The sequence below is a fragment of the Populus euphratica genome, unplaced genomic scaffold, assembly GCF_000495115.2.
Source record: "Populus euphratica unplaced genomic scaffold, PopEup_1.0 scaffold75.1, whole genome shotgun sequence".
Classification (NCBI taxonomy): domain Eukaryota; kingdom Viridiplantae; phylum Streptophyta; class Magnoliopsida; order Malpighiales; family Salicaceae; genus Populus; species Populus euphratica.
The window spans coordinates 174,070-201,906 of record NW_011499866.1 but is presented as its reverse complement, the minus strand read 5'-3'; the positions used below and the strand labels follow the sequence as shown (position 1 = coordinate 201,906).

The 27,837-nt window shown below is 37.2% G+C and overlaps 2 protein-coding genes across 2 annotated transcripts; both read right to left on the bottom strand.

Annotated features, from left to right (window-relative positions):
• Positions 1-622: 622 nt before the first annotated feature.
• On the bottom strand, positions 623-18,405 carry LOC105126090 (calpain-type cysteine protease DEK1-like). Its single transcript, XM_011026838.1, has 32 exons — positions 17,987-18,405; positions 17,575-17,715; positions 16,532-16,782; positions 12,664-12,846; positions 12,333-12,468; positions 11,898-12,028; positions 11,676-11,790; positions 10,555-11,578; positions 10,330-10,440; positions 9,929-9,987; positions 9,596-9,755; positions 9,116-9,389; positions 8,857-9,007; positions 8,621-8,732; positions 8,360-8,525; positions 8,171-8,241; positions 7,946-8,037; positions 7,625-7,787; positions 7,383-7,454; positions 6,661-7,035; positions 6,466-6,581; positions 6,059-6,356; positions 5,188-5,507; positions 4,605-4,956; positions 4,163-4,483; positions 3,975-4,079; positions 3,726-3,854; positions 2,427-2,807; positions 2,204-2,341; positions 1,796-2,032; positions 1,241-1,691; positions 623-1,060 (listed from the first exon to the last, which is right to left on the bottom strand). Exons 2-31 carry the CDS (start codon positions 17,697-17,699, stop codon positions 1,386-1,388), a joined length of 6,474 nt encoding a protein of 2,157 aa, XP_011025140.1. The 5' UTR covers positions 17,700-17,715; positions 17,987-18,405; the 3' UTR covers positions 623-1,060; positions 1,241-1,385.
• A 4,800-nt stretch (positions 18,406-23,205) lies between these two features.
• Positions 23,206-26,829, bottom strand: LOC105126088 (uncharacterized). Its single transcript, XM_011026832.1, has 7 exons — positions 26,215-26,829; positions 25,465-25,551; positions 25,102-25,362; positions 24,796-24,960; positions 24,625-24,678; positions 24,376-24,522; positions 23,206-23,912 (listed from the first exon to the last, which is right to left on the bottom strand). The coding sequence occupies exons 1-7, from the start codon at positions 26,395-26,397 to the stop codon at positions 23,535-23,537; spliced, it is 1,275 nt and encodes a 424-aa protein (XP_011025134.1). The 5' UTR covers positions 26,398-26,829; the 3' UTR covers positions 23,206-23,534.
• Between the last annotated feature and the right edge of the window lie 1,008 nt (positions 26,830-27,837).

The window sequence follows — 27,837 nt, the reverse complement described above, 5'->3', positions numbered from 1 at the left end:
TCATTAAAACAGTTATTGGTATGAAGAAAATATATATTGCACGATTGCAATATAGTATATGTTTTCTGTTGAAATCGTTGAAACAGTTCTTAAATCGTATTTTTATATAATTATATCTGATTTTAATAATTTCATCTAATTTTATCTATTTTTAAGTTTTTAAAACGATTTAGCACATTAAGCATATATTCACCCGTAAAATCATGATTTTGATTTTAACAACCTTGGTTCTTTTGTTTGCTTTTATTTTCATGGTTCCCTGCAGCTACGATTTGCTTTGCATTGAAATCGAAGGCCACTCAAAAGAATATATGCTAACGGTCATGGGTAGCAAATCGTTTACTACTGCCATAGAATGTTGTGTCTCTCCTCCTCATATAATGCAGAGATGGGTAAGTACAAGGTCAAGACAGTATATTCTCCCTGGCGATTTAGGTTTTTTGCCTCATGAGCAGCTTGATGATATATGCATAAACTTCTCTACCTCATTTTAAGTTCAAAGGAAACTAAAGGATTGTTCCAGTCAGGATGAAAGAAAGGGCTTACAGATTACAGTTCGAATTACCATCATAGTCGATGCAATGGTTGTGAAAAGGAAATAATTAAGAACTGAAGCTGACAATTACCAAATCAAATAACAAATGATTATATTGCAAAAATAAAGACTTTTTACAAGTGACAACTTTGTTCAGAATACAAAGCACATCAAAACTGCAGCTGAAACCTTCTCCAGCTACCATACTTTTTGGTCTTCACCTAGAGCTAGCGTTAGTAATTATTCTCCTATTTCTTTTCAACCTTTCTCTTTCCCCGCTTCATTTACATGATCTGACCTGTATTTCTTACAAATTACATACCTACACATGTACAATTAACCGAGCCAGACAACCCTCTGAAGGTGGCAGACAAATGATTTAAACCAGTTTTAACAACCCTCCAGATCCCACGCGCATCTACCTAAGTGCATTCAAATTCATTTGGTGCTGGTAATCAAGTCCAAAAATGGCTCGTTTGCTCTTCACAGGCCATCCAGGCAGCTGAGAACCACATTGTGCAGAGACTGCAAATATACAACTTCAAATCAATCCATCGTAACTCAACATTGATACAGAGAGAAACATACGAAAAAAGTAGAAAATTTAGTGTTTTACCAAACTTATTGAGAACAAGAACAGAAGAGAAGTAGATGCATAGAAGATGCACTGCAAAATGGACAGAAGAAACGTGAGACACAATTTACCTTCGCTCTGCACACGGATTTGTGGTTCAACAAAACCTGCCTATGGGTGGTACGTGAACTATGAACAACCCAAGCACTTCAAAATCTAGCAGGTAAGCTCGCAGCCCAAAGGACAACAAAACAACTGAACAGCCATCACTGATTATCACAAAGCTTCCAGGATCACTGATGCTTTGGTGAAAACAGAGAGAACAAATGGTGCTTCTTCCCCAGGATGTATAGTTGTGGGTACAATTGTGTAACCTTTTGGATCAGGATCCAAAACCATTTCACATGATATTTCTCGAGAATTGACATAATCTGTCCCGCCGACTGATTCGTGTAGGTAAATGTTGTAGGAAGCACGACGACCACGAGTTTTCAGAATCCTCATTCCAATGTAGAACATCATTGAATCATGACTGGATTGGTAATTTCTGAAACCAGCTGCTGTTCTAGAGAAACTCACACCCTAAACACAGCAAATTAGATGAGTTCATTAACTCAATAAAGATATTCAAGTGCAATGGATTAAAAAAAAAAAAATCCTCCTGAAAGTCCTTCACTTGAGCACACCTGAGTTAAAGTGATGAACAAGTGAATTGGTAATGATGCATCTGGACCAGTAGCCCTCAATCGGAATTGTGGATTTTGATTCCAGGAAGCATAATCTTGGCATCCACCAGCACTGTAGCCTCGCCATTGGCCATGAACAGAATACCGCATCTCAGGGGGGTAGACACGGCATACATATATTGACCGGAAGTGTATTTGAAAGTCTTGCCAGGACATCCAAAATATACCATCTTTGGACTGTTCAACAAGATGGGATTAGGTTTTTGACAATAATTTAGTAATGCATGATGGCGATCAGAACAAATGCAATCATTTAGTCATGCATGCCTTACCAAATAGTACTCAAGGACTGCTTGTTAACTTTTTTACTCCAAGATGTGGAAAGGAAAACATGCCAAAACTAAGTACCTGTGGAACATGCTTTAACTTGTGCTTCATCCTATCAGTCCATTCAGGAGATGAGTCAGACCAAGGTCCATTCCACTCTACTTCATTAGCCCATGGATTTCGAATTTGAACAAGCTTATGGCCATCCACCTCTCTTACCTGAATATTAATAAGAGTGTCAACTACCACCAAGACTTCTTCAGCCGATACAGGATTGATAAAGAAAGATGCAAGCTTGCATTACCTGCAGCAAAGAGTACGCATGGCCCTGCACAATACCACTGGAAGAAACATGAACATCAGAACCAGATGGACTCCCTGCACCCAGTAGAAAACCTTCTTGTTTAAAGCGCAACAATTGAGACCACAGTCTACCACTTGCAAGATCAATCTGGGCCTGAGCACTCCGCATGTCAATCTCTTCACCAGCACCTCCAGTAAGGTCCACAAGGGCATCCTGAACAAGCCCGCCTTCCAATGCCTCATAAGAACCATGCAATTTGGCATACGCTTTCTCCAATATAGAAACCCAGAGTTCATTACCCTTCCGGCTGGTAGCAAATGCAGGTTTACCTGGTGATTCACACGGAATCCAATCATCAACAACAACTGGGACCCAGTCACCCTACAAGGAGATTGCAAAACAGAATGTTGATGAGAACATGGTAACCAAAACAATTACAACAATAACCACACAGGAAGCAATCTTACTAAATATGACTGTTAGCTAATTTAATGGGAATTGAAGCAACATTAGAGCAAAAAAGGGGTCGTGCATTGTATTCAGAAACGAAAAGCAGAACCCAGTAGGGACCAGGTTATAATAGAATGACTCGGGAATGACATCATGCAAAACCACTGTCTATGGCTCTAACGATTCTTAAGACCTACCCCAAAACCACCTCACCCCTTGAACACCAGGGCCAAGTCCCAGGGAAAGCATTGCCAGTTCTTAAGTGAAGCCTAGGGAAGCTACATCTAATAGAATGGCACTTAATAGACAGTCTCGTCAAAGGGAGAGTGCTCCACTTAAAGTCTGGCAGCATTGGCATCCAAACAGATGATAGTTGACATGTCTCCTAGTTCCTAGACAGCTAACATGACAATTGTCTACCAAAAGGTACATTAGAATTATTTTATCACTAAACAATGGGATCTTCTCCAGGCTAGTTTCTCACTTCAACAGCCAAGCCTGTAAAAGAACAGTTTTGGACAGGTTTTCTCACGCACAAATCACCAGTATACTGAAGGCAAGTCTAACCATCAAAGATTAAGTTCTAGTCAGCAGATAAGAGTATTTTAAACAACTTTGGGATGCATTTTCAACTGGTTCTTATTATTTCAATACAACAACATTGAAAATTGAAAAAATAATCTATAATACATCACAATGCCTCTCATTTTGCCCCTATAAAGCACAGCTGAATCATAAATCCAAATATCATATATATATCAAAGGACAAATAGCCAAGTAACTGTATTATTTTCATTAAATGCGTTATTGAAAAATGTATTATTACCAAAAGAAACTACAAGCTGCTACCTGAATACAAAAGCGAACTGTGTAAATTCCTTCTTCATTATACTCTGGGGTAATAATCACTTCTGATATTCGCGATACCTCCGTTAGAACAGCAACAGCGCTTAGAAACCAACAATCACCTAAACGACCCTATTACATAACCATGACAGTTCTTAAGAATTTTGAGACATTCATTTAAGGTGATTCAAAACACAGAGATGATCAATGCAGTGAAAAATTTGCATGTCAAGCAACGAGGAGGGACCAGACCTGACAAACATCAGAGGGATTTGCAGCCCCAGAAAATAAGCATGGGTGGGAGTCTAGACGGTTTTCCTTAACTATTTCCACAGGCCTCATCCACTCAGAGACAACCTAGTTTTGAACTCCAAAACAAAGTTAGAAAAAACAATAAAATACACCAAACAGCATGTAATTACAAAGCCAAAAGAACCAACCTGCAACTTAGAAGGAGGATTTACAGGATCCATGTATAATGATTGATCATTCGGAGGAAACTCCTGATCAGTAAAATTTGCTTCTCCTCTAGCACACAAGGCTTCTTTAACAGCCAATTCAACCGAAAGCATTCGTTGATTAATTTCTTCCTGGGTTTCTATCCTAGGTTTCCTAAACCTCCTAGCAAAAGAATCAACATCTATCACCACTCCTTCACGATCTGACCTTCTTTTCCTCCCACTTGAATATTGCCCATCCCAATCCACATCATCCCTATCATAAAGATCTACATCTGCAGGATCACTATCCCACTCATCAACCTAAGTGAACAAGAGAAGTAAAGATTAGTCAAGGACTTCAACCCCGCATCTAAAATATTGTTTCCATAATTGAAATTTCATGTGGTTCACCATAATAAGAAACATTAAGTGCAAAACATACTCTGGGGGGTGAATCTGCCCACTGCCAATTATCTTCATGGTAGTCAATCATACCAAACTCTGTTGAGCCTATCGCTGTGTGAAGAGAGGCAATCTCATCTTCAGTTAAGCACCTTCCCCATAAGAAAACATCCATTATATGCATCTTAGACTCGGCTCCTTCACTATCTGACCTTCCAAATGCATCCATATCTATTGGTGGCCTAACACCAACCCAAACTTCTGTCCCCTGTTCCCAGATACTACTGCCCACAGACAATGGTAGCCCAGTTTGGATGCCATCAAAGCCACCATCCATATAGCAAGTTGCTTCACCCAAATCAGCATCAATTGTCATTGTCACAATATGCCACCTGCAAAGAATTATTAAACCCAAATAACATTGAATCTGTAGATAGAAATGACAAAATGCTGGAAAAAAATAAAACCCTAGAAGCATAACACATCTTGGAGTTTCAAACTTTAATTAAAGATTAGGAAAAAAAAAGCAAGTACAATAAGACATTGAAAGTAACTTGGAAGCAAAAGCGTAAGACCTCAAGGAATAAGATTCAAAGTAACTTGCAAACAAAAAACTTCCTAACCTTCCATCCGCAATACTTGTTGCACTGATACTCCACTCCTTGGCAACAGTTGTCTGCCTATCACCTTTAGTGATTAATCTAAGCCCAACCTGTCCAGCCTCAATACCTTGCTCAGCACCAGCCACCAGAATTTCCCAGCATTCTTTCTTCTGAAATTCAGTGCCTAGAAGGCAAACTGGTCCAGACTCAGGTTGGATCATAACAGCAATGGAAAAACTGACCTTTCTACTTTGGCATACACTGGGATCGATCTCACCACAGTGCCTGCCACTTGTGGTTGGTTCATCATCAAGAACACATACAGAACCTGTAACTCCAGTCTGCCAGCAACATTAGGAGTTAGTAGATTCATATTTCACGATTGTGAATTGGTGACATCCTTGCACAATTTCAGAAATTAGCTTTATAAATCATGAAGTAGAGACTCAAGGAAAGATTAAGGCAATTTGAGATATCTTCTTGCAGGTACAGCCCCTGCTCTGCAAAACAAGACCAGGAAAGTCCACAACTTCCAGAAGTTGGGGCACCGACTTCCTGTATTTTTCTGTTATTCCTCAAGTGTTAACTAGTTTTTGGGAGGTAAATATTCAGGTCTCATTTTACTGATTATTTTTCAGCTACTGATCAGTATATTAAAGCTAACCCAATGATTGCATAACATTTTCAGAACAGCCTCTGCTGCATCAATTGTTAAACTATTAGTCTATCCATTATTAGTCTTGGTTTCAGAACCCAGATTCAATGTGCAGCTAATCTATATCAAATACGGGAAGGTACATAATCCAAATATGGAAGACATATCAGATGATATCAAAAACATAGGGCAGAAGGTAAACATTGGAGAACCAGTTTACAGAACAGAGCTATTAACCTGCAGTGCTCGGCGAGCTAATTGTGCTGTGCGTATCCTACGAGCAATGCTTGAAACCCTTTCCCGTGCAAAGGAATCACTGAGAACAGAATCACCTCCTACAGCACGCACTGCAGCTGCCATGGCTGCCGCCTCCCTGCTGCCAGCATTAGGAATTGTAGAAATGAGAGAAGCTTCAATCTCCTTCCATTTGCGTTCTTCCTTCTCCAAAAGGGCCTTCCTTCTTTCTTTACCCCTACCCTCCTCTTCACGTCTTTGCATTAAGATTTCCTCTTCCATCTCCTTTTCTCTCAGATAGCTACAAAATCCAGAATGAAGATTTAGAAACATGGAAAGGGTAATTCCTCATATGGAAGAAAAAAGAAAAAAGAAAAAAAGAGAAAAAGAATATGTGAGAATGTTGTCACCTATCCTGAATAATCTCAAATTGCCTACGATCCTCTGGCATCCACTTCTTGATTTTCTTGGCACTTAGGTCTGAGAAACCTATGCTATCAAGAAAAAGCCTCAAGCGTACCTCATCCTAGAACAGCAGAAGTATAATCATGCATTCTGAGTGACAATAAAGCAAATATAGTAATTATCACAAAACCCTGATGTACCTGTACTCTTTCTGCCTGAGCAGTCAAACCAAGCAGAAGAAGTAAGTAACCACCAAATCTGTCCCACATATATACCCATTCAGTATCAATTGCCTCTTCTAAAGCCAAAATTCGTGCATGGGCACACATTTCCCTTCTGTGATCTAAACCACTAGCTGATTCACATCGAAATGTTTGGTGTCTCATCCTGCAGAAGAAAGATCCCACTAGCAATTCCTCATTTCTTAGACGGTCCCTCAATTTCATGACATCATCCCTAGGAAGCACAGGGTTCCCTGCCTTGTCACGTGCAGCAGTAGGGTCCCCAACCAAAAGAGCTGTTGAACTAGCAGATTGCTGAGGTGCGGAATATGTTCCAGACAAAGCATTTCTTGTCTGCAAGATAAACATAGTAAATGCATCACAGTTCAGTTGTAAGTGAGCATAAGCTCGAAAAACCTTTCACCATACAAGATAAAGAAAGCTAAAAACTATGGTAGATTATTATGTTTCATAACACATCTTGAGCAGTTGCATGCACACAGACATTCACAAATATTTATACATGCTAGCCCGGGCATGACCTAGTAAAAATATGTATCTCATGGACTCGATTTAACTGTAGCAGTGTGAGGATTAAAGCATTTCACCACCCCAAGTTTTCATTAGATTGAATAATATACTTAAACCACGCAAATCAGATGCTGACTGTGGATCAGTTTCAAATACAAAATCAAACACACCTTAGTGGCAGATCGTGTAATTGCTTGAACAATAGTATCCTTGCTGAGAAAATGAACTGCATCATCCATCATCTGGAGATGTAAGAGAATGTTATTAGCTGAACCCAATAAACAATGATAGGGATGAAGATACAAAGTAATTTCTTTCATAAAATATTAAAACCAGAATAAGCAAAAATAGTTGCAGACTGACTTCGAGTCAAATCAACTCATTGGAGATTGGATATGATCAGTATGCAAACCTTTAAAGTCAGGCATGGACGTGAGACAGCAAACCCGAACGATACAACAAGAGTAACTGCAGATACAGCAGCACCAGCAAATGGTGGATAAATATTCAAACTGGCAACAACACCCCATCCTTCAGTTGCCAAAGCGATCCCATAAAGCATGAGAAATGCACCGCTGTTTAGGAGGTGATGCACAATCAATAGATATTAATAAAGAATGGAGCTTTAGTGCAGAGAGCCGACATATGAATATCAAAGATCATAATACAAAATAAATGACAGAAGAATAAGAAATCCAGGAACAAATGAGAGAACAGAGAATGGTTGACAAACCTGACATTCTTTCCACAATCTGCATGGGCATCATAAACATAAACAGGCAGTACTCGTGGTGAATAAACTACTATGGGCGGTGACAGCAGTACCTGCAGGGACACGTGCGAGAAGAGAGAAACTAAAAGAATCAACGAGAAAAATGAAACACATTTTGTAAAATGAAAGAATAAAGAATAAATATTACAGTCGAAACTTGAATGAAGTTATTGTGGTGAAACTTACAGTCAGTGCTCGTCCAGCAAGAAGAAACAAAAATGAAAAATAACCAACGGATGCTCCTACAAAAGGCTTTCCTGAAAAGAAAGATAAGAAACTTGAAGTCACTGGATGTTGTCATTATTCAAGTAAGCTATGTCCAAGACTGAGGGGTCTAAGCAAATGGTATCAGTTAGTCATGATATTTGTTTTCACCTCCAAACCATCCAACAAGAAATGCTGCCAAGCCCAAAAGAAAAGCAAGGAAACAAACAAAGAGTGTCTGTGTCCTGGTCAAATAGAAATTGTTTGAAGCCCAATGATGGATAACACCAATAGCTAGTACGATCAGGAGAAGAATTAAGAGGAATGCTATCCCTATCTGTTGCAATTGAGGGAAAAAATAAAGCAAGTTAAACGTGTACACTGCATCTCAAAGATAGAAAAATTCAGGGATGCATAAAAAACCCCACTTACAGTCCATGGCTTAACCACAACTACAACAGCAGATATTGCACCAAGCAGCAGAAGAAGACCAATAATAACAAATATATATACGCCTCGAGAAAGTTTCCAATCATCGTCTTTCCTGTAAACAGTTTCTACATGACATTAAATAGCCAAACAAATGCTCAAGCAGTACAACAATATCCAGTCATGGTTAGAGAAGTAAACTTCAGTTATGAATTAATGTAGAATACAATAATTCTCACCATTTAAGCAATCCACAGCAAAGTGATAGCAGTGCTGGAATGCACACAAGCGGAAGTAGGGCAGCAAGAAAATCACCCTTTGTTGGAAACTGGTCATCCCTAGATTGGACAACTTCCAAATAGGATACACCACAAAATGCCACAAGAACAACTACCAAAACAGCAACAGGGAGTAAGATAAATCCACATGCTGACCCAGCCAACTTATGATAGACCTAAATTGCAAACATTAAAGACCGAGCAAGTATAGACAAATTACCTGCAAATATCCCAACACATACAGCAGAAGACAGGGAAAACCGATATGTTGCAAACCATGAAACAATTGGTAGCACACCAGTGACTATTAAAGCAATTGCAGATGCCATCACCCAACCAAGGTATGCTGGTGATGCATAAGCAGAACTGAAGCTTTTCTGACCAGTGGTCAATGCCCTGTATCCCAATTCATCTAGCGGCTTTGCAGACACAATTGCACCCAGAGCTAACACAGATCCAATAAATACTATCGTACAAACAATAAGAACAATACCCTAGCAAAGATGGGAAAATTAACTAGAATCAATAAAGGTTTAATTTTGGAAACCAAAGTTCCTAAAGAACAAGCACAATAATAAAAATATTAAAAAAGTAAAGGATGGCAACTTTTTTGAACCATAGACTTCCAAAATGATAGATCTTATTCTTGAATAATTATGTGAAATCAAAGGTGAAGGGTGGAGAGCAAGAAGGAACAAACCTCCTTTGTCCCAGGAGGACGATGATTTCCAGCATGACCTGCAGACTGCACTTGAGGCCAGAAGTGGTAGCCATTGTGAATCCAAATAGGAATTGCAACAGAAAGGCAAGCCACCATGAGTGGAACAGTCAAGGATAATCCTAGAAGCATTGATGATTTGCTGCAGAACAGGAAAAAGATTTATCGCATTACAAAGTGAGAGGTGCACTGCCACACATAACATGTCATAGAATCATTCACAAAGCAGGCTATATACAGTAAAAACAAGGTGCCCTGATAGGAAAAAATCTAAAATGATAATGGAATTAAGTGGATTATGAATATTTAGCATACCTCAGGAAGGAAAGCAACAATCCAACACCAGTGCTGAGCAGCCAAGCAATAATACCATACTGAGAAACAAAGAGGTTTAAAGGAGACATAAGAACCCAAGAATTCTAATTGCAAGTCCCATATAATCACAGAAAAAACTTTAAACAGTATAAAGACAGGCTAACAGTAAGAGCATACAAAGGCAAATTTTATGTGGATTTATACGCATACACAAATAAACAAAACAAACCCATCTTCTAGTGCAACGCAACACAACACAATAGCGGGGAAAAAAGAAGTGAAGATAGTGGCACTTGGACTGTTTAAAAACCAAATCGTAGACTAGCATTAAAAATTTTGGACGTTGGATTTGAACTGAAACATTTAGAAAGAATGAAATTACGATGTTCAATAATATCTACCTTGCGAGGTTTTGATGTCATGGCCATCTCTTCTACTTGAAGTGACCGAAGAAAAGTCATGATTGAGCAAACAACAAGAGATAATAGAAATACTGCAATCCCAAGCTCAAACTGCAACATAAATTTTTTCATCAAATTTAAACATGCTTTTTGTTTACTATCATTAATCATGCATAAATCTAAGAAAATAAATAAATAAGGAAAAATCTTACATACTCCACTCACCTGTTGATGTACTGTATTTATAATTTTAATTGTCTTGGGACGAACAATTGCCACAGTAACTGTTTCCACAATGAAGATGAAACTAAAGAGCACCCATGCTCGCTCAGGAGTGCCTGTTATGTGATGCAGAACAAATCTAGACAACTGAAGCCACTTTTCAAGCCCCTGAAGCCTTAGTTCTTCCGACAGAGAAATTTGATTGGGCATAACATTGTCAACGCTATTTGAGTCAACAATTGTGATATCAGTATTGTCACGATGATCTCTATCTGCATCCAAACTGCTCCTCTGGAGTAATGCCAGGATAGTGGGATCCAAGTTCTTCTCCTTCAACATCATGGCAAAATTAGGATCCAGTCCCTTGTCCTGCAGTAAAGTAGCCAATTCTCTATCACCTTCCCTTGCCCTCTTTTTCAGCATAGATGTAATCCTAGGATCATTCAACCTTTCCTGAAAGGCAAGAGCAAGGTTCAAATCTAACAGTTGTTGATTTGCAGAAGTTGAAGCACTAGATTCACAGCATTGACTATCAAGACCACTGCTAGAGCAAACCACTAGGGAATTATTCTGATAAAAAAACTTATCCCCAGACATCCCCGCTTCAGGCTCTTGGACAACTGAACGACAAGAACTGCTACGTAATGCTAAACTTGGCCTTCCACTTTCTGTGCTTTTATCACTATTGATCCCCTCATGAGAACTGGCATTTCGACATAGAACATTATTCCAGTTACTAGCATCAGTTGTACACTGCACTGTGGACTGGTTACCAGAATCAACAATGTTACCAAGTGGACCTGCTTCCACACTGCTACTACGTTTTACACTTGAGCCACAACCTTCAGAAGAGCTAGATGAAGTATTCTGTTCCTTTCTGCGAAAACCCTCTCTGAGGCGAATCACTGTGCTCTTTAAGGCATCTCTTCTAGCAACTAAAGGATTTGTGACTAACAAATGACGAGAAACAGCAGCACCTAACAGCACAGATGCTACAACAGCATAACTAATGCAATGACCCAAATACCTGAGGCAAAGAAACAAGATGGTGACTATGACAAGGGATAGTAATGGAAATCGACAAATTTACACATCATGTTTGAGCAAAAGTGTCTAGAACAAACCAGTAATGCACCCCAAAGCAGATAAGAAAAACTCGAGATGTGCCAGCAACAACAAGTGCCACCACACGGCTTTGAAGAAGCTGGAAACAATACAAGCATGCCCCCATGTTCCAATCTGCATAACAATTAACCACAAGAAATTAGCACCAGGGGGTAGCTAAAGTTGCATAGAAGGCAATGAAGAAGGCAAACCATGAATAACCATGGTCATAAATAGGATACCAAGAATAATGACTGCAGCTGATGTAATGAACCCAAGCCAGCGTGCTTCTGTTGCCGTAAAACCATATAAAATGGAATAGACGAGAAGAACCACAAGCGAGCCAAAGTATAGAAGTCCAAGATGTGAAGCCCTATAAACACATTGAAAAGAAGACAATTAATAAACATAATAGATCGGCTAGGCAAAAAATGTCTAATTAATAATTTAAGACCTCAAAAGGATGTTGAACCATTTTAACCAACCCTCGCAACCCAGAGTCATGCACATTCACTACTTATCATCAAGCAAGTTATAAATAAAATCCAGATATCAACAAGACCACCTGAAAAGGTTGCCCCAACTCTAGATATGCCTACACAAGATGAAGATCCAGCACTAACTACTAAGACATTATACAAAATATCTAAGATACAAAGCTTGATCATATGGCTTACCTGCTGGATTGCCGAGGGTATAATTCATTGGGTTCAGGTGGCTCTGGAGAGCAAGGAATCGGACCCATTTCTATACAATCACTATAAGCAAATTTGTATGCCCTCCGCACATACTCATCCACATCTAAGCCATTCCCTTCAGGCATTGAGGAAACAGAAGGAAAAAAAAATATTTATTACATCACAACAGATAACAGAAACCAAAGTTCATTGCATCATCAAGACTCAAGTCCTGGAAATCATGAAATCATATCATCACAGTGCAATTACATCACTAGAACAAAATGGAAGCAAAATAATGCCTGGCATGAAAAGATAAAGCAAGACTTACCATTAAAGACCATTCGGCAAATAAAGAGCATGTTAATTGCCAAGGCAATAGCTGATACACCAAAAAAGAAACCAGAGGGTGAATATCTCTGAGAAGCATTTTTTCCAGCTGTAACATACACAGCACATAATTCATATGCACAGAGAAGGGCAACAGCCAGAAGAAGAAGAATAGCAACTGCCCCTGTAGAGCCAAAATAAACACGTTAAGCCAAAATCAAAAGCAGGAGAAATCAATGACTGCCCCTGTAGAGCCAAAATAAAGAAGACAGGTCAAAATCAAAAGCAAGAGAAATCAAAGAAAATTTTCAAACAACAATATGAATGACTGAGTTATCCAATGATAAAAGCAAACTTCAATTATTAGCACAGATAAAACCCACCTACAGATAAAGATAGTAGTGCTTAACACTGATACAAATAAAAAAATTATTGATGTGAGGCTTACATGTCTTAATGTCATCCTTTAGTGTGGGCTCATCACAAATAGATTCATATGGACCACTAGGCAGCCTACAGATAGACCTACATATGGAGCTCAAGTGCAAACCAAATCTAGCTATATTTCCATGACAATCTGAGAGTTCTCTGTTAACACGTGGCTTAAGGTAATGGAAGTTCATTGGGTAATAATAGCAGTAATGAGCTATTAAATTCCCAAGACACCCATCTTGAATGATCTTATATTGAGTTTTAACCGTTTAATCATACCAGGTACAAACAATGTTAAAGTTATGGCTATCCTAAGATACTTATTTTAGTTCTAAAATCGACAACTCTAGCTGTCTGTTTTCATTGTTACTTAAATATAATTATCTCACTAATCATTCTCCAGCCGAAATGTAGCGTCTGCTTATATAATTATTGTCAAAGAACCATCTCACCTAAAAGCTTAAACTGTTAAGTGAGGTCCTAGAATATGATTTATATTATTCTCTAACACACCCCCTCAAGTGAAAGCTCTTTGGGCTTGAAACTTGCACAGGTCCATATTACCTTGTGCTTAATTTTTATCAAATAAATGGGGATGGTGAGATTCGAACTTGTGACCGTTTAGTCATCAAGGCTCTGATACCATGTCAAAGAACCATCTCACCTAAAAGCTTAAGCTTTTTTTTAAAAAAAAAAAACAATAAACGGATATTCATGGAATTATCTTGTACTTGCTCAAAATCCAAATTTTCGCCAAGGCATCATCACTTTCAAAAACTGACAAACATGTTTAAAATCCAAACAGATCCCTAAATACAGAAAGCTCCAAATGTATATTAACAAGAATGTCATAAAATATATTTACTCAAGAATCATAAGCATAGCACTTTTGCAACAAACAAACTTCATCTGACCGCTCTGTTTCGATTCTGGTTTTGTCCTGGAGGATAGGACTTTATGCGTAAGGATTCCTAAAACTTTTCAAGAGCTCTGGGATTTTATAGCCAAGCATATCATCAACAGCTTGTATCATCTTAGGCTTCAGTTTCTCAAATTTGTCAATGTTGTAACCATTCAAGACTTCTTTGAAGTGTTCTACATTTGGAAAATCTCCAGCTGGTAAATGAAATTCCCTCTGGACCTTAGCAAATTCATCTTCAAGATTATCAATAAGACGTTGTTAAGTCTTAGCCTTGCCCATTATAGCAGGCATCTCCTTCTTGAGATGGCTAATTATGTAGGCATGCATCTTAGCAGCTCTAGCACGCTTTACAAATTCATTGATTCGACGATCATAAGCTTTCTTAGGAATATCAACCAAGTCCATCAGAAGGTCATTTTGTTCTTTTTCAAAAAGTTCACAGAACATTTGGCTGGCAGTTTCTTCATTGATAGGTTTGTCATTGAACGAGCCAATATAAACACGCATAACTTCAGGGGTGTTCAAAACTTTTCCAAGTGACCACATTAGGTGAGGCCCTAGGATATGATTTTATATTATTCTCTAACACACCCCCTCAAGTGAAAGCCCTTTGGGCTTGAAACTTGCACAGGCTCACATTACCTTGTGCTTAATTTTTATCAAATAAATGGGAATGGTGAGATTCGAACTCGTGACCGTTTGGTCATCAAGGCTCTAATACCATGTCAAAGAACCATCTCACCTAAAAGCTATCAGAGCCTTGATGACCAAACGGTCACGAGTTCGAATCTCACCATCCTCATTTATTTGATAAAAATTAAGCATAAGGTAATATGAGTTTGTGCAAGTTTCAAGCCCAAAGGGCTTGAAACTTGAGAGGGTGTGTTAGAGAATAATATAAATCATATTCTAGGGCCTCACCTAACAGCTTAAGCTTTTAGGTGAGATGGTTCTTTGACATGGTATCAGAGCCTTGATGACCAAACGGTCACGAGTTCGAATCTCACCATCCCTATTTATTTGATAAAAATTAAGCACAAGGTAATGTGAGCCTGTGCAAGTTTCAATCTCACCTAACAGCTTAAGCTTTTAGATGAGGCCCTAGAATATGATTTATATTATTCTCTAACAATTATATTTCCAAATCAGTGTTCTCAAAAGATTTTTATCATCCACTTTTTTTTACATGACCTTTCACATGAAAAGCATAAGCAACTTAGCTAGTCATAACAATTTTCCTCCTGTTTGTTGTTGAGCTTCTCACATCTTTCCTAATCTCCATTTCAGTTAAGCTTCTTCCTCTGCCACTTCCATGTATTTCCTTTAGTTCCAACTCCCTGATACTTCACCAGAAATAGTTCCATCTCCTTGATACTTTACCAAATTAACTTTCACATTCCCTCTATATCTCATTATTAATTTGTTTCTATATCTCATTATTAATTTGTTTATCTAAGGAGCATACAAGACATTTAGAATAAAGTTATTTTAATGTGACAAAATAGTCAATAGTTGTGCCTTCAACTTTCATAGATGCCATGTTGCTTGAAACCCAAATCACTGGCTCATTCATGGCAGTTTAAGGTTTTTCTCTCCACAAATTCCAGCAGGAAAGTGAAAAGTTGATTTTTTTCTTTTATTCCCAAAATATCAAGTGACTGCATTCCTAATAGTCTCCCAGTCTAACAAAACTTAGTTACCAGACAATCCCTCATTCCTAAAGCTTGTGGTCATCAACCCATTTAATATTAGTGCACTGGTTCTATCACACACGTATCTCAATCTCACCAACAAAGCATCTGCATTGTCTGACATGAACCAATTTATCTCAATACAATACAACATCGAAGATTTCATGTGCTAATGCTCCCATAACTTCTTTGTTTTCTTGTAGTTATTACAAAATATATCCAACAAAAAAAAAAGCCTTTTTCCTAGTCACAACATGAGGGATTAACTTCCACAAGCACTGTGCCCATTCATCAGCTTCCTTTTAAAATCCAAATTCAATTTTGGATCTCTTATGGAGTATTGTAATTTCAACTTGAAGAGAAATAGATTGATACAATCAAAGCTTAACCATTCAAGAGGATCACCAGAAAAACATATGATTGGCATTCACTTAAGCAACAATCGAAATTCCAACAGAGAAAATTATTTCCATGGAAGCAGAATTTAGGAGTGAAACCTGCCCCATTCTCAATAGAACGATCTATCTTCCAATTATTTCTACTTTTAATTAGAAACAAAAAATCGAATGGTTTTGCTATTGACTTGAGGAAGTTCTTAACCACTCGGAAACTTGTAAATCAGAGGAATGCATGCAGAATAACATGTTTAACATGACATTAAATGCCAAATAAAATCAATTTTAGAGAGAATTATAATGTAAATCTCTGCCACCAAAGACAGACTCACCATACAAATTCTGCAATGGACGAATAGAGAAAAGTTCATTTTCCAGCTCAAAAATGAAAACATAATTAAAAGATAAAGAGGGTACAGAGACACATACTTGAACTTTGCCATTGTGTTCTCCACCAGAGCATGATTGAATAGAATGCCAATAGAAGAGCAGTACCAGCCATGATTACAGCCAGACCAATTATATCACGATGCAATATTACAATTAACCAGCTTCCCCACATGATAAGCATTAGAACCGGAGATACAACAATTATCCATGCAAAAAGAGAGAGAAAATGACATAAAATGCCCAGCTGAGGACCTTGTAGGATATACGGCCATTTTCTGGCAAAGATCCAACTGAAACAAGAAAAAGGATGAGATGATGTAAAAATGACAGAATCCAATAAACAGAGTACACATGTTTTTATAGTATAACACATTGACTTCATAAATAAGCTGAAAATAGGGAAACTAAAAGAGTACACAAGTGAAGGCTAAACATGGACACAAAGAAAAAGAAACTCTATAGCAGAGGAACATGAATGGTTTCCTGATCATATTTCCACCTCTATTCACATGTCATTCCAGGTTACCAGATATCGACAATGCTACGGAAACAGGAAACAAGTTAAGGATTGAGGCTGAAGGGCACTTTAAGGATACAAGATTGATGCATCAGAAAGTTTTAGTGGAGCCATTTGCAGATCCATGAAAAAAAAAATAGGGCAAAAAGCTACAGGGAGCTCTCTATTTTCATGTTATCTAAACCTATAAGAACATTCTCTGTTTTAATAGGAGGAAAATTTTTTACTAAAACAACCGGCTAAACCGGCTTTCTGTTCCATAGTACATCTCCTGATAATCAAAAACAACCACCTGCTTTTCAATCACGCACCAAAGGAAGCCTTGATGTTCAATTAATGACACATTTAACGAACCACAGAAAGGCTACAATTAAAACTACAATCTGCATTACAATCCAACATGTTATATTATATTATATAGGACATTGCAACCTCAAATCCTAATAACCAACCATAAACTATTACTTGCTATAAACCCCCACATGAAATCTATGTACTTCAATCATTCTGGCAAGCATGGTAATAAGATAATAAGAAGTTTCCAAAGTTGCCTATCCAGAATTACCTATAAATCCTCCATGGCCTCCAATTCACTGCCCATAGAATCCAACACGAACCCAACCCCAAACTGGCAAAAAGGGTCCCTGAAATAGCACAGGCCAGTACAATCCCGTGCTGGTCACCTTCCATGGCTCCACTCTCCAACCTAATGCACACCCACATGCATAAATACCAACACCAATTTTTCACAATACGCACAAAAAAAAGGAACAGTGAGCCAAAAAGAACAAAAATTAAATAAAACATATTGCCCAAAATGTAGAACACTAATGAAAGAGGCAATTAAGTGGGTTTTAACTACGTACATGAAAACATAAATAAATTAACAGAATTAAAAAAAATCATAACCATACTGAAAAGAATTGAAACCCTCATGAAGGAAAGCAATGTAGAGTGCAGAAAAATGGGATTTTTACCTAGTAGAGTGAATTGAGCTTGATGGGCAACAGCATCATATCCTTAATTCATCTAAAAAATGTCATCTTGGAGTACTAATGGATCATAAATTCAAAAGGGTCTTCAAATAATTGAGCTCTGGCTAGGGTTTTGTTGCTTGTATACAGGTGAAGAAGATGAAAAAGGTGAAAAATGTCACAGCTACTTTAGGATTTGTTAAGTTTTGTCTGGTATTTGATTGATTGGGTTTTATCTTCTTCGAGGATTTCTCAGCTCCAGGGAAGGGGAGAGAGGGGGAGAGAGTAAAGTTAAAAAAAACCCTATTGCTATGTGTGGAATGTGAAGTAAAAAAGATGGGCGTTTTCTTCCTCTTTTTTTTTTTTTTTTTTCTCTGGAGAGAGAGAGAGTTTGAGTCCTTAGACAGAGAAAGAGAAAAACAAGACACAAAGACTGGAAAACACAAGTAAAGGCAGTAGAGTGGTTAAAAAAAGAACAGCTATGTTTCTGTCTGAATATGAACCATGCCCAATCTCAGAAAAAGCAAGTGTATTGCACTCGCCAGTCACGGCTTGAAATGAGGGTTGGTGAGTCTCACTTGCTATGGATTGAGGATGGGTGCGAGATTCTCAATGGTGCATGCTTGTCTGATTTTGCAGACAATTAGCCTGAATTTGGAAAAAGAAAGGTGCTTTTTATTTATTTATTTTGTTTGGATTTATTTTTTAATATTTGAGGGTCGATTTGTTGCCATGGGAAGTAATTTTCTTAATTTAGTGGGCAGAGAATTTGTGTTTTCAAAGCTTGATTTATTTAATGAGGCAAAGAATCTTGGGATGGTTTTTAAAAAAAAAAATCTAAATAGAAAAAGACTTGCGACCATTTCAAGAATCAAGAAGATTAGGCAGTCATGTGATGAAACGTAGTTGTAGAAATTCTCTTGCAAATCCAAATCCCAACTGGGAATTGGTTGGTGATGTAATAGGATTAACTTTAATTTGTTGTTTTGCTCGTAATTAATGTCAAACTAATCTCTCCTTGTATAACATGAAACTAAGTGGATAAAATCACCTTGTTTGAGTTAGTTTGTCTTATATTTTATTGCAATAAAAACTAAAACAGAAACCAGGGTAGGTTTACTCGTAAAATGCTATAAATTATCATAGTATTTTTTTATATTGTTTCTATTTTTTTAAACATGTGATTTTTTATAATATTTTTTTAAATTTTTTTATTTTTTTTATTTTTTTAAATTGAGGATTTAATTTTATAATTTTTATTTTTATCTTTGTATTTCTACAAAAATAGCATGATTTATAGATTATTAAGATAATTCAGGTTATCCCAATTTATAGATTTAATGATTTTTTTAATTAAACTTGGTTTTAGAAAAAGATTATATTATCAAATTTTATAGAATAACAAAAATCAAAAAATCTTATTAAACCATGTTAAAATTTTGTTGTCTTGAGACATGAAACATGAGCGGATAAAATCACCTTGTTTGAGGTAGTTTGTCTTACATTTTGTTTTAACGTGTGGTGTAGGACGTAGAGTTTGGGAAGGGTAATAAAAATTGTTTTTAAAACTGTTTTTTATTTAGAATTATATTAAAATAATATTTTTATTATTTAAAAAAATTATTTTTGACATCAATATATTAATCTAAAGTAAAAAATTTTGAAAGCAAAAAACATAACATGAAAATATATTAAAAAACTAATTTAAAGCAAATAAAAAATTAAATTTTTTTAAAGTATTTTTAAAACGTAAAAATAAAACTTTAGATCCTATATTAAAAAAAAATTATTGAAACATCGACCTATACAAAATAACCAGCTCATTTCCAATTTATCGATGAAATCTGAAGTTGGTTATGGAGGGATTCGTTTAAATGGCAAGAAAATTATTCATTTAGCCTAAATGCATTGAATTCAAATCTTGTCATTGAATTCCTCTCCAGGAAGTGTATACCTACATTCAGATGCAATAACAAGTTTGATTTTAAACATAGGTGCCATAAAAGATTCTTCAAGGATGATGTGTGTATAATATTCTTGTATTTTGCACGCAAGGGATGTCTGTGAACAGTCTATCTATATACTAATTTTCAAGTACTGGGAAAAGAGGCAATTTTAAGTTAACAATATTTGGATGTATGTACGGTCACATGATCGGTTGAAATTGTGTTTGTTTTTATTATAATTTTAAAAGTATTTGACTCAAAAAAACACATAGAAACTTTCATGAATCAAAGCGATAAAGATAAAATAAAGCACATCTCAACTAGAACACCATTCAGAATCGCCATCTTGGAGCACTTTCCAGCAAATATATGCATGCAGGACACTAAGAATGATTAGAATCGTTGAAAGATAAAAACTTGACATGATTTAATGTTCAAAATGAGAGTTGTTGAGGATCTTGAACTATGGTGAGAATTAAAGATTTAATGATAGGAGCTGGATATCGAGCTGGTATTCACTGCAGAATACCCCCATGCATGAAAGACCTGTCCTGCATGCTCAACATTGAATAGGTACGAGTAAGGTTAGAGAAGAAGATGAATTTTGGTAGATTCATGCAGCATGGTCAGCATTGAATGATGGCTTAAAGCCTCTAGCTACTACAGAATGGGGAGAGACAGAGTTCGTAAGGAAAACGATGGCCACTTTCTTGCATTCCTCTGAACCTTCCCTCCTTTAACAGATCAGAATAACTTTAATTGTTCTTGGTTCGTCGAATACTGGTACCAATAAATCAACAAAATCCGCAGCCTATAGTTCTTCTGCTTCGGGTTCCGTAAACAATTGACCGAACAGGGACCAGAGCTTTGTGGGATTTTTCCTGTATAAATGAGATCATGCGTCATTTCTTTTGGATTGGTGCCCGATATTTCTTATATTTATGTTAGATTTTTCAGAGTGTAATGTAAATTTATTTTAAAAAAATCATCTGACATTTTAAATTTTTTAGTCGAAATGTGTTCATTCTCTTTAATTAAAATTATATTTTCAATCCAAAGTAATGTAGATGAGTTTCAAGTGTTAATGTGACATATATGGCATCAAAACTAGCCCGGTCGCAATCTGTGCAGTGAAGTCCCCTGTTCCGGCCCTGGTACGTGAAAATCAACTCTGATGCGAGTACCAAGCTAGCTGATGCTGGTCCCTCTGATGACTGAAACTGGGACGTGCAGGTCTGGGGTTTCTGCCTGTGGTGAGAAATGTCCATGCCTTCGGCCAAATGATGACCCAGCCTACGGTCTGTTTGATTCAGAGGCGGTGTTTCTGATAAATAAATACACAAAAAAAAAAATCGCGTCTGTTTCTCACTCTGTACTTTGGATTTAATGATATTACATGATTATCAGTAGTTTTTTTCTAAAAAATTAATGAATATATTCATTTAATTTTTTTCTGCTTTTTTTATTTAGCTTCTTGAATTATAATTATAATTATTTTCCAAGTTAATTCTCAGTTGACAACCGTTATCATTTATGCATTATGTATAGTTGCTGGGAGTGTTTTATGATAAAACTCAGGAAGAGAACTCAGAACTCCTCAACTCAGAGACCTAGTTTTTTCAGGTCGAGTTGCTGGATTCAATGCTGTCTCTGCCACATATAAGGCTTCTTTTTTCCCTCTCCTTTTACTTGTAGGATTGTTCCTTTTTCTTCCAGTGCAATTCCCGCAAGAAAAACTCTCTGGTTGCCGATCTATAGGTGCGAGGAATCCTCCCCGCGGGAGGCCTTCAGCACCGGCCGATTGCCTGGAAGTTCTGCTGCTGCCGATTTCTGGTTCACCCGGGTCCTCATCGTGTTCTTGCAGCCTGCGGGTGCTCTGCGATGATTTTCTTGTTTTTTTTAGTTATTTATTTTGGGATACAAAAGGGGTCCAAGGCCCCATCTTGTCTTTACATTCTTTCATATTTTTTTCCGCCCATGTTCACAATATGAGTCACTAGATAAATAAATTTCACGCGTGGAAATGGAAATGTATAAATATACGGTAACATCTTAATGCCTGGTTTTTAATTTTTTTATTTAAAAACATATTAAAATAATATTTTTTTTATTTTTTAAAATTTATTTTTTCTATTAATATATTAAAAAAATAAAAGAATTTCAATTTTTCGTGAAAAGTAGGCTTAACTTCTTCTTTTTTTTGCAGCGAGCCCAAAAAAAAGGAATTTGTCGACGTGATCATCTTAAATATTATTTATATTATTTGATATTTTGTTTTGAAAATATTTTTTAAAAATTAAAAAATATTTTTTTTATTTTAAATTAATATATTTTTAGATTATTTTAATGTTAAAAACAATTTTTAAAAAATAAAAAAATATTATTTTATGGATTCATAAGAAGATGTCTGTGCATCCATACTCAAGCAATAATACTTGATAGATCTGGTTATCTTATGCTTCTGCATTGTAGATCTGGTCAGCATGGAGTGATCTCTTCTTGTTCAAAAAATATAAAATGATATCTTGACCAGTGCCATGCCAAACTGGACTCAAGCCTTCTGACCCTTTAACTGTGGAACGCATGTTGTGGTTTTGAACAAGATTTTGATTGATAACAGTGCCGTGGGAAACGAAACCCTAGACTTGTACTCTAGCTACAGCTGAAATATTTTACCCAGGATGTCTTGCAACAGCTGGATCTAGTTTGAAAGGTCCATGTACGATAATTTTCACTTTGATTTCTCGGCAGTTCTTAAATCTTAATCAACCTAGAACAGACCTTGAATAATGAATCTGAGCACTGGCATTCTCCCCTCTTTCCACATGACTAACCCCATCTCAAAGGCTTGCAGTCCATGTGTTCCTGCACATTCTAGGTTGTTGGCAGAAAATGACATTTTAGTATCTTAATTAATTAATCATGCCGATCTTGAAAAATCTATCTTATTTTATGTACTCCACATTAAGGAATCTTTAACTGGAAGCATTCCGAGGAATGAAGATTGGCAATGCAATTTATCACTGCTTAACTGGTCAGTTTTAGGTGAAGATGGCCGGGCTGTTGAGTGCACTGCCATTCATCCACTCACAAGCAACACTTTATCATCCAGATAATATTTTCTTTTTCCTGTTTTTTTTTCCTCGAATGAGAATATTCTTCTAACCTCACAGAGCTCCCTGGTCCTTTCCACCCTTCATTTCTCTACTTTTGTGTTCTAAAGTGGAGGAACAAAGATAAACATGTGGCAAACTTGAATATTTTGAGAGGGCAAGATAGGAGAGAAGTTGATTCATTCATTAACGAGCCACTCCAAGGAGTGTTAACAAACAAATAGAAAAACAGAGAGAGCAAACAAAGGCCTGTTTCTTTTAGCTTTTTGAGAAACTTGGCCGCTTCCCCCAGCCACTTACAAGGAGAATCTTGGTGAAAAAACAAAGTCAAAACTTCCCGCTTCAGAGATGTCACATGTTTAGTAACCCGACCTAATAGTAAAAACTAAAAAAAAATAAAGGTATACAAGAGAGGGAGAGGCATTGCACTAGGCTGAATGATACACAGGGAGAGAGAATGTGTTGGGGGTGAAAATGGGACGGTGTTTTACTTCATGGACAATTTTCATTTCTACCAGGCCCCCCATAATAAAAGTAACGGCCCCAATCCCCATTATTGCCAGTTTGAACATCATAGCAGTTAGATTTCTCAGTGAAGGTGCCAATCCCTTTAGGGGCCTTGAGATTGTTCGAGGAGTCAACAACTTGAATATTCCTGAAATAACTTGCTTTACCAAACCCTTCCTCGGGGAAACGACCACTGCCCATTTGAGTGGAGGTGTGCCGACCATCAGGCTCTGAGTTCACCACCTCACCTCCCCACTCAATCATGGAAGCACTGTCTGCTAGGTATGAGAACAGGAAAGAAGGCCAATAACCCAGCACATAGTCATTGCCGAATTGCATCCACCAGTGCCCCTCCTTTGGATCCTGCAGAAGTTCCAGAATAACCAAGTTAAATGGGTGCTTCAGCGAGCAACAGTGTAGATAGGGAATAGGTGCAGCAGGCCTACTGGGCAAGGCAGTTAAAATATATAGTTACAGTAGAAGTCATTCCTTAAGCACTGCCGTGGAAGGTAAATGGCATCTATTATTTCTGTATCAATGTCCTCTTATCAATTCGGTGAGTTGGAAAATCAATGATCAAAGGATAATGCCAAAAGATTCTCAGCACCTGCACCCTAATGATGTTCTGACACTCTGGCCTCTATTATATACATGAAAGTATATTCTAATATGGCCAAAGATGCATCTTCACATAAATTTGAACCATTCAGAGCATCTGTTGCTCTAATTTTATCTTTGGCTCCTATATATTGAAAATCTTACTAACGACTTGCTCTTTAGCTATTCAACTTTGGGCTGAATGTGAATGTGAGGCCCTGGATTTTACCTTCCAGACAAGTATACTAATATCATATTGGGAATTGCGGTAGCCAGAAACAGGAGAGATGCTTGCACCCATTGCAATCTCACTGTTGATTTGAATGAAGCCTGAGCAAAGAAGATTGTAGCAACCCGTGGCTTGATATGCATCACTCTGTGATATTAGCGTAAGAAAAACAACTGGGTAAAATCTATTCGCTAATAATCCATGAAAATTATAAGATTGATTGAAGGAGTGACAGGATTAGAAGCTCACAGTCCAGTAGGTGAAGAGCCTTGTGTTGTTATCACCATACAGATCTGGGCTAACCTGTTTCCATTCACATTGCAAGCATTTAAATAATGGAAGATGTAGGGTCTCCATTATAAAGTTAAATTATTTCTGGCCAGTATAGATGAAGTAGGATTAAACTAGTTGGGATAATACCTGCCAGCCAGCTTCAATGCTATTGAGATCTTGACCAAAGGAACCTCCCAATATCCACAGCTGTGACAAGCTGAATTCATTAGGTTGTTGAATTTTGGGTTCCCATACGTTGATGGTTGCTTTTGCACCATAGTACTTATCCCCTTCCACATAAGCTATTGCATGCTAATCACCCCAAAGAAATTGCCACAGGAAAATGAGCATTTGAAACAAACAGAGCATGACAAAATCAAAAAAGTGGGTCGCTAAAGATACTTTTATATGACTTTCGATAAATTTATACGGTATAAAAGCAAGAAACTTTACCTGGTGGCCACTTTCATTGATGAGATCAGGATCCGCGGACCTCGGCTGGGGGATGGCTCTGTGCTTCTTCCTGCCATATCTTTTCACGGAGGTAGCTCTTAAAACATCATCCTCCTTTGTTCTTCTAATAGGTATAGTACCCTCGGGGCATTTATCATTCACATGCCACAGCTGAGTGATAGGATTTTTTCTTTCTTTGGATTCTGTAGACACCTTGCTATCATCAAAGACCCGCCCTTCTGGATGGTAACTAGGTCTCATCTAATTAACCAAAAAGAAACCCAAAACATAGAATCAGCAACAGAAAAAACCAAAAACATGAAAAAGGGATAAGCTTTGAAGTAGTGACTGAAGAAGATGGACCTGAATCTTGTGGTCTTTGAGGTAGGGGTGATCAAAAGCCGGCTGATGAGACATGTGAACACAGTCAATTATATCCCCGTCTGGACTCTGTATAGCCATAAAAAATACAAGAGAGATGATGAGGAATCTTGCAGTAATACCCCGAATTGGTCAGCCCAATAAATTACCAAGTCATGCTAGGAGTTAAGTGCATCAGTGAGGTCTTGAGTCCACATGTACATGAAACTACAAGAGAAATCACAGTGCCCACTTGCATTTATGTTTTGCTTGGTTGCTGAGAAAAATGTAAAGTACCAAAAGCAATTAAAATTTGCAGTCTTGAGTAAATTCTTGCTTCTGTTGCTTTCCATCTTGTTTCAATAACTATCCAAAAAGGACGTCATTATACGGAGAGAGAAAGAACGAGAGGAGGAAAATTGTATAAAACATCATTGCTGTTTCAAAACAATATAATTTAAAAAAGAAATCAAGAAATTTGATGGCCATCACAGAACAGAAAAAAAAGGAGATTTAATAAAATAACATTACATTCTTTACCCATTTTTTAGCAATGAGAAAATGCAAGAAACCGAAAGATAATAGTGTAGTAGCTAACCCCATAAATCCACTATTAGGCTCAACTCGAGCTAACTTCTTAAACCATTTAGGCAACCAGAGAGAAAAGAACACAGCTTTAGAAACACATTTTCCTTCACTTTCCCTCACTTTCTCAGTGACCAAACAGAACTTTAAGGAGAGGGGAAAAGGTACCTCAATGCTTTTAACAGCTGGCTTGTTCAAGCGGTTCAAGTGTTTTTGAACCTCAAGTTTCTGTCTTGACACACTCAATCTAGCAGCGCAAGATAGTTGAATCAAACCCCATAAGCAAAAAACCAAAACCAACACTCTGCTTCTGCTGAAATGAGCACCACCACCACAACCACGAGAACCCATCTTCACTAAAAACAAAAGAAACCCAGAAAAGAACCAGAGCAAAACCTCCCTTGTCCTACGCCCCTTTGATGCAGGTTAAAGCATAAGCATAGCAGCAACCACTACTACACTACCGTGTAAGAGATAGAGGATGTGAAGGGAGCTTGAAAGACTCAAACTCTCTAGGTTATCTTCTTCAGCTTCTGCTTATCCTACGCCCCCCCTTAGCTCTCCACTTTACTTTGAAGGGGGTCTCTCCTTGTTGTGCTCTGTTTCCAACAAAAAAGAAATCCAATTAAACTCAGCCCACACCTCTCTCTAAGGAAAAAAAAAAAAAAAAAAGCTTTCTTTTTTAATCTCTCTCTTAAAAAACTCTCGCCTTTTTTGTCTCTCTCTCTCTCTCCCCTGTTATTCATTAAAAAACTCTGTCCCTTTTCCCTCTCCCGTTAACAAATATAGAATTTATTTATTTTTATATTTTAAAAATATTTTTATAAAATTTTAAATTTTTTTATTTTATACTTTAAATTAATATATTTTTAATATTTTTAGATTATTTTAATATATTAATATCAAAAATATTTTTTAAAAAATAAAAAATATTATTTTAATATATTTTTAAATAAAAAATATTTTAAAAATAACTACAAAAATACTCGTAAGCTTAAACCCCACTTGGCTTTCCAATTTCCACCAGTGGTCCATACTGAGGAAGAAGGTATTTTTTTAGTTTTCTTGACTTGTTCTTCGTGCTTATTTTCTAATTGAAGAGCGAGGGGCAAGATAGGGGTTATACAGGATTTGGTGGGGGTGGCGGTGGAAAAAAGGGGACAATGAGGTTCCTTTGTCTTTTTGAAAAGCCTGCTTTTCGGGACTCCCCTTTTTGATTCCCCATTTTGCCCTACTTTTTGTTCGAAATTGATCCCCCACCACTGACGAATTTCTTCAAGTATATCGAATCGATTTCTGTTTAGTTGATATGGAGAAAGGACAACGTTAATTATCTCCCTCTTCTTTCTTGAAAGACCACTTTTTGAAGTTGACGCGGTTGGTTGATCGTAATAACAAACAGTTTTTCGAGGGTATGTGATATTGTAATCTTTTGGAAATTAAAGTTCTTATTGCAATTTAAAATAAAATTTAATCTCCACTGGCTGGAGTGGAGATGGATGGTATTCAAGGGAAGTAAGATATGGCGACGGAAGACATGCCTCCGTCCAATTAAGGGAGGAGGGAGGGGGGGGTTAATTAGTTCGTTGAGCGGTCAATGTATTGTTGGTTAGGCTGGAGAAAGAAAGTCTCAATTTTTCCCCTCGGCACTCCATGGCAGCGGGGAACCCAGTGGCCTTGCTGTGATTTTACAATCATGAATCTAATGATTTTTCATGTGGAAAACAATGGTAACGTATAATTTATTCGGTGGTATAGCTTTATGGCAGGAGAAAGCAACTCCGATGCAAA